Source organism: Enhydra lutris, unplaced genomic scaffold (genome assembly GCF_002288905.1).
Source record: "Enhydra lutris kenyoni isolate GAN:26980312 unplaced genomic scaffold, ASM228890v2 scaffoldscaffold19, whole genome shotgun sequence".
Classification (NCBI taxonomy): Eukaryota; Metazoa; Chordata; class Mammalia; order Carnivora; family Mustelidae; genus Enhydra; species Enhydra lutris.
The window spans coordinates 6,512,931-6,520,711 of record NW_019154103.1 but is presented as its reverse complement, the minus strand read 5'-3'; the positions used below and the strand labels follow the sequence as shown (position 1 = coordinate 6,520,711).

The window sequence follows — 7,781 nt, the reverse complement described above, 5'->3', positions numbered from 1 at the left end:
TTATTTTTTTAAAGATTTTATTTATTTATTTGACAGAGAGAGATCACAAGTAGACAGAGAGGCAGGCAGAGAGAGGGAGGGAAGCAGGCTCCCTGCCGAGCAGAGAGCCCAATGCGGGACTCGATCCCAGGACCCTGAGATCATGACCTGAGCCGAAGGCAGCGGCTTAAACCACTGAGCCACCCAGGCGCCCCAACATTTTTTAATAATATTGGGCAGAGCATATTTTTGGGAGAATAAAAAGTAATTAAACTGGAAATTATACAAGATTTCAAAAATTGAGAAACATTATGATGTGGCAGGTGTATATTAAATATATAAACTAGCTATATATAAGTAATAATTAGTAAGCATATAGGATAGTCTATCTGAAACTCAGAAGCACGAGGAAGTAGGGAGGAAGAAAAATAAATGGTAAGAAGCAGTTATTTTAAAGATTTTTTTTTTTAAATTTATTTGACAGAGATCACAAGTAGTCAGAGAGGAAGGCAGAGAGTGAGAGGGGGAAGTAGGCTCCCCGCTGAGCAGAGAGCCTGATGTGGGGCTCCATCCCAGGACACTGAGATCATGACCTGAGCCGAAGGCAGAGGCTTTAACCCACTGAGCAACCCAGGCACCCCAAGAAGCAGTTATTCTAAAGCAAGAATTTTCACATGATATTGTTTCCAATCCTGGACTATAAACAAGTAAAATGTATGTGAAGTCATATTAAAAGCTATATTAAAACTTCTTAAATTTTGTGCAACTTAATTGTTTTCTTCACCTGAGGCCCCATTCTATATTCATATAACAATTTAGAATCTTAAACAACACATGTAAGTATATTCACCTTCGGATTATGAATCTCAACAATATTTATATGAGTGACTAAGCTTCTGAATTGTTAATCATAGATTTATCTAGCAGGTAAAAATACACATAATTCCCTATCTATCAACTACTTTTTGGCTCACCATATTTTCTCTTAATTAAGCCTTAAAATATGTGAGTTAAGACTAAAATGCTTGAATTCAAGTCTACTCCATTCTATGTCATATCCCAATATAACAATGAGAAAAATAGTTATGTACCTAATTCTTGTTTATTCACTTAAACATTTTAAGCCTACCAATTGGCTGCAAATTCCTTACGCATGAGATTACGTCTTCTGTTAATTTTTTATTAACTCTGCCTAATAAACTGTTAAAAACCTACAAATGGCCAGCAGAAACTGCCAATTAAGACATCAAGGAAAAAGCAAATTTTGATTAGAGAATGGAGGGACATAAAAAAGAGAACTTCTTAGTATGCATGGAATTTAGCAACCACTCTGTATATTGAGCTACAGAATAAAGGTGAGAGTTAGCTATAGCATCCACTATAATCCAAAATTACATGGTTCTATTTAGTGTATGCAACAGTCACAGACTATTCAGACTCAGATGAAAATACATAGCAATTTTTTAAATATTTGAGTTAGGCATTTTTAGAAGGCACATTAATTATAGGCTGAAACAGAAATGTCCTACAATGGAAAAACAATTAAAACATAGTATATCTTCATGATAAAATATGTGACTGTTATAGTTGTTTAAAAAGTTTTTGAGATGGGGTGCCTGGGTGAGGCAGCTGGTTAAGAATCTGCTTTTGGCTCAGGTCATGATCTCAGGGTCTTGGGATCAAGCCCTGCATCCCTGCTTGGCAGGAAGCCTACTTCTCCCTCTCCCACTCCCCCTGCTTGTGTTCCCTCTCTTGCTGTTCTCTCTCCATCAATAAGTAAATCTTTAAAAAAATTGTAATAGCAAGATTGAAAATAACCTAAATACCCATCAACAGTGATTCATTAAATAAATTATGGTATATCCGAACAAAGGAACATTATGCAGCCATTAAAAAGAATGAGGCAAATCCATATCTACTGATATAATCTCAAAGATATGTTAAACGGAATAAAAGCACAATGGAGAACAATATGTATAGGACTCTGGCAGGAAGAATAATGACCCTTCCCCCGCCAAAGATGTCCATGTTCTAATTCCAGTAAATTGTGAATATGTTATATTACATGGCAAGGGGAATTAAAGTGACAAACAGAATTAAGATTGCTATTCATCTGATTTTGAGGTGTGGAGATTAGCTGGGATTATCCAGGTGGGCCCACTGAACCACAAAATCCTTGCAAGTGAAAGAGAGAGGCAGGAGAGTGGTGTCAGAGTGATACAATGTAAAAAAAAAAAAAATCCAAAAACCAAAAACCAAAAAACTTCACTAGCCATTGTTGGCTCTGAAATGGGGGAAGAGACCAAAAGTCAAGGAACTCAAGCAGTCTCTAGAGGATGGTGAAGGCTAAAACACAGATTCTCTCCTAGAGTCTCCAGAAGGAATGCAGTCATGCTGCCACTTTGATTTTAGGTCAGTGAGACCATTTTAGACTTCTGACCTACAGAACTGTAAGATAATAAACGTGTGCTGTTTCAGTAACAAAAACTAATGCTCTAAAAAAGACTAGTCTGTATATTTTTTTAAAAGTAGGAGAAAACAAAAAAAGAGATATAGTATATGGTAGCATGCATGTAGACTATGTTCTTAAAATTCAGGATTGTTAGTGTCAACGAAAAGAAGAGGCAGTACTGAAATAAAAGCATTTATTTGAGGTCTGAGAATTGCAATTTAGGGAGTTTTTAAAAAATTCTACATCAGGGGCTTTTTAAGACAAAGAATGCTTCTATATGTTGTTTTATAAAAAATTTTAACTGGTGTTGAGGGCAGAAAATTAATCTTAGCTAAACAGAGTTAGTTGCTAAGTCTATCAATAAGAAAAAGTCTGTTACTGTAGTAAGTTGCAGGTACTCCTGCAGAGTCCTGGGAATATTTGCAGTTTAGCCCAGTTCAAAAGTTCAAGGTTCTACCTGATGAGAAGGTGTGTAAACCCCTCCTCATTAATTGCCTTCTGGCCCCATAATGAGGCCTTCTGGCCTCATTAATTGCCTTCTGGCCCCCTTGACTTAAGTTATTCCATTTTATTTTACCAGTCACATTAGAAAATATATCAAAAAGTTACTATTGGCATTGTGTGGGCATTTTTTCCTACTTCAACATATTCTACAAATGTTCTATAATCAGCATGTATTATATTTACAATCAGGAAAAAACTTAAGCTGAAAAAAGAATATGTCACCAAAGCTGTCTAATGTGACTATTTAGGATTATGTAAAAATACTGTAAGTTTCTGGGCACCCCTGTGGGGCTTGGTCGGTTAGGGCTCCTGGGTGGCTCAGTCAAACATCTCACTCTCGATTTCAGCTCAGGTCATGATCTGAGGGGCCTGGGATCTAGTGTTGCATCCAACTCCTTGCTCAGCAAGGAGTATGCTTAAGATTCTCTCCCTCTCCCTCCCACGCCTCAATCTCTCTCAAATAAATAAATACATCTTTAAAAAATAACAAAGATACTGTAACCTTCTGGAGTAGAACTGCCTGGTTTAAATTTTTCTTTTTCTATACATTCCTTTAAAAAAAAGATTTTATTTATTTATTTGACACAGAGAGAGAGAGAGAATACAGCAGGGGGAGTAGGAGAGGGAGAAGCAGGCTCCCCACTCTGGGGTCAAGTGACAGGGACACACTAGTTACCAGCTTCTGGAAGTTGTATAACAAAAAGCTGGAATACTGCTTGGCCACATCTCTTTGTCTTCATTTCTCACTCTTGTCCAATTCCAGGAGAAATCAGACTAACCAAAACTACTCTCCATTCGATCTACTGAAATTATAGATCAGGTAAATGTCACTTTCAACCAGGACCTTAAGATGCAACATTCCTATTCCCTCACCACTCCTTTGCAACATCATACTAGAAATACTACCTATGCACTAAGACAATAAAAGTAAATAAAAAGTATATAAATTGGGGAAGAAAATATAAAACAGTCTTTGTTCACAGACAACATGATTTTATATGCAAAGAATCTGAAGGAATCAACACAAAAACTCCCAGAATTAGTAAGTGATTTTTGCAAGCTTGAAGGATACAGGGTTAATATTTTTTAAAAAGTCAATTGTTTTTCCACTTACCAGCAAAAACAAGTGGAATTTGAAATGGAAAATGCAATACCATTTATATTAGCACCCAAAACCCAAAAATACTTAGGTATAACTCTAACAAAATATGTACAAGATCTATAAAAGGAAAACCACAAAATTCTAATAAGTGAAATAAAAGAACTAAATGGAGATATTCCATGTTCATGGACAGAAAGACTCAATATTGTCACAACATCAGTTCTTCCAACTTGATCTACCGATTTGAGCAATCACAATAAAAATCCCACTAAGTTATTTTATAGATATTGACAAACTGACTCTAAAGTTTATACGGAGGGCATAAAAACCAAAGTAGCCAACACAATCCTGAGGGAGAATAACAAAGAGGTGACACTACCCAACATCAAGACTTACTATAAAGCTACAGTAATCAAGGCCAGGCAATACTGGTGAAAAAACAGACAGAAAGATCAACGGAATAGAACAAAGAGCCCTGAAGTAAATGCCCTGTAAATATAAAGCCCTGATCTTTGGCAAAGGAACAAAGGAAATACAATGGAGTAAAGAAAATCTTTGTAACAATGATGTGGGAACAACTGGACGTCTACCTGGAAAACAATGAATCTAGAAACAGACCTTATATCCTTCACAAAAATTAAATGCAAAACTATAGAACTCCTTTAAGATAATATAGGAGAAAACCTAGATGGCCTTGGGTATGGTGAAGACTCTTTAGATACAACACCAAAGGTATCACCCATGAAAGAAAGAATAGGTAAGCTGAACTTCACTAAAATGAAAAAAACTTTTGCTCTACAAAAGATAGTATCAAGAAAATGAGAAAACAAGCCACAGACTTGCAGAAAATACTTGCAAAAGACATATCTGATATTGGACTGTTATCCAAAATATACAAAGAACACTTAAATCTCAACAGTAAGAAAATAAACAATGTGATTTTAAAAGTAGGTCACTTTACAAACCGTAAGAGACTCTTAATCTCACAAAACAAACTGAGGGTTGCAGGGGGATGGGGGTAGGGTGAGGGTGGTGGGGTTACCGACATTGGGGAGGGTATATGCTATGGTGAGTGCTATGAAGCATGTATACCTGGCGATTCACAGACCTGTACCCCTGGGGCGAATAATACATTATATGTTTATAAAAAAATAAAATAAATTAGAAAAAAGGTCACTTTATCATCATATATAAAGAAACGCCAAGCATTTGAAAAAGTCATTATATGTCATAATAGGTCATCAGAGAAACAGAAAACAATGAGGTACAACAACCCACATATTACAATATCCAAAAGCTGGAACCCTGACAACACCAAATGCTGGTGAGAGTGGAGCAAAAGGAACTTTCATTCACTGTTTATGGGAATGCAAAATGGTACAGCCACTTTAAAAGTTAGGCAGTTTCTTACAAAACTAAACATATTCTTATCATACAATCCAGCAGTTGTGCTCCTTGATATTTACCCAGAGGAGTTGAAAACTTAAGTTTTCAAGTTACAAAAACCTGCACGAGGATGTTTACATTGGCTTTATGCATAACGGTCAAAATTAGAAGTAACCAACATGTCTTTCAGTGGATCAATAGGTCAATAAACGTTGGTACATCCAGACAACCACCAGGAATATTACTCCAGTGCTAAAAAGAAATGAGCTCTCAAGTCGTGAAAAGAACCTTAAATGCACACTATTAAGTGAAAGAGGTCAATCTGAAAAGGCTACATACTGTATGATTCCAACTATATGACATTCTAGAAAAGACAAAACAACGACTAGTAGTTATAGGAGGTGGGTGCGAATAAGCGGAGCACAGAGGATTTGGGGATCAGTAGAACTATTTTGTATGATACCATAATGAGGGATACAAAGCATTAAACACCTGTCTAAACCGAAAGAACAGACACCACCAACAGTGAACCCAAAGGTAAACTATGGACTTCGATTATGATGTGTCAATGTAGAGTCACAAGAATCGGAAATGTTGGTATTAAGCGGAGGCTCTGCACGTATTCAGGTAAGGGGTATATGGAGAATCTCGGTGACTTCCAGCTCAATTATCCGATGAATCCAAAACCACCCTAAAAAAGAATTCCTTTTTTAAAAGGGCCCAATATTCTTGCTATTCTTGGCCGCATCATAGGCTTTAACACCCACGCGAGGAACCAAGATTCTAAGCCAGTCCACTGAGAGCGCAGCGAGGACCCCCATGAGCAACAGGGCGTGGTGCTGCCGCAGAAGTCTCGCAAAGCGCTCCAACTATAGGTCGGAGGCCAGAGAGCGTGCCGGACTGCGAGCCAATCGTGGGCAGCCTTTCAGGGACCCACAGAGGCGGGATCCGCGCTTACCAGGGCCCCCAGCGGTCGCTGTCATGGCGACGGCCAACCGCAGTCCGCGGAGGCGCGGAGCTGTGGGCCACCGCGGTTGAGCTTCACAGGTGGCGTGGAAACCCTGGAAACCCGATTCAACAAACGACACACAAAGGAGCCGCCTCCCTCGGGCCACGGACCTCCTAGGTGAGGTTTCCAAGCGGAGGCGGAAAGAGAAGCGGTGCGCACGCGCAGAGGCGAAGGCTCAGTTTCTCCAGCGCGCAGTCTCGAGGTTGGCGTGCGCGGTGCAAGTGTCGCGCGAGTTGCTCCTTTGAGAGAGTCAGAAAACGGGTAGTTCTGAAGAACTCTACGTCAGGGAAGGCGGAGGATGAAGCTCCAAGATTGAAAGAAGTCACTGGTGTGGGGTACGATTTTCCAAAGTTGAATATATTTTCTCTTTTTTATTTTAGTAACATCCTAAAATGACATGGAATCATTTCCTCGTAAAAACGAGTGTTTCTTCACAAGGGTACCAAAGTTAACTTAAAATTTTCTGTCTCCCTCTTCCTACCAGTGTTCATTCACGAAACACTTGTAGCAACTGGATTCTCTCACTCGTTGCCTTTTTTGCCCACAACTCTTTACTTTCCGCAGCCAAACTGAAACTAGAAAAAGACCTCAGTGGAAGGTCTCAGTCAGAGCACTGACATTTTCTCGCCCTGTGACTCTAATACATTTCAGTCAGTCGTAAAATTAGGATGACACATCACCGCACACATAACGCAAATGGCAGCCCTTCAGATTTTAATATATTGTAGTCTTTGCCCACTTGGGTTGTAATTATTTCAGTTTGTCTCCAGTCAGGCTTCCAGTGTTCTCTGGAGGTTCTCCAGCTGAGTCAAAAAGATTTCTTGAGTTTCAGAAAACGCTAAATTCTAATGATTTCAGTGTTTTTTTTTAAATCGTTGAGATATACAGTTGGTTGACTCCTATTTGATTTGCAGTTCCCTAATGATAAAAATGTTATCCATTTAAAGTGTCCAAGGCAGTGTATTCATAGAATTTTGTAACCACACCACAGTCAACTTAACATTTAAGTCACCCCAGGGCAGTTACTTTCCATTTCTTCCCCAGCGCTGTGCAACCACAAATCTACTTTTTGTCTCTGTAGATTTGCCTATGCTGGACACGTCACTTAAATGGAATCATACAGTGTTAGTCTTTTGTGACTGGCTTCTTTCACTTAGCATGTCTTGGCAAGGTTCCTCAGTACTGTAGCATGCATCAGTACTTTGTTCTTCGTAGCCAAGTAAAATTCCATTTTTGTATATACCACACTTTATTTGTCCATTCACCAATTAATGGACATTTGCATTGTTTCTGCTTTCGGACTGCTAATAACTAATACTGCTTATAAGCATTCGTGCATAGATTCTATA

General features: G+C 38.6%; 1 protein-coding gene across 1 annotated transcript in view; it reads right to left on the bottom strand.

Annotated features, from left to right (window-relative positions):
* The window catches only part of LOC111148399 (family with sequence similarity 151 member B), a 30,597-nt gene extending 24,175 nt beyond the window's left edge, over positions 1-6,422 (bottom strand). The window contains exon 1 of the mRNA XM_022504916.1: positions 6,382-6,422. Coding sequence (XP_022360624.1) covers positions 6,382-6,406 — 25 coding nt within the window. The 5' untranslated portion in view covers positions 6,407-6,422. The remainder of the gene's footprint in view (positions 1-6,381) is intronic.
* Positions 6,423-7,781: the final 1,359 nt, after the last annotated feature.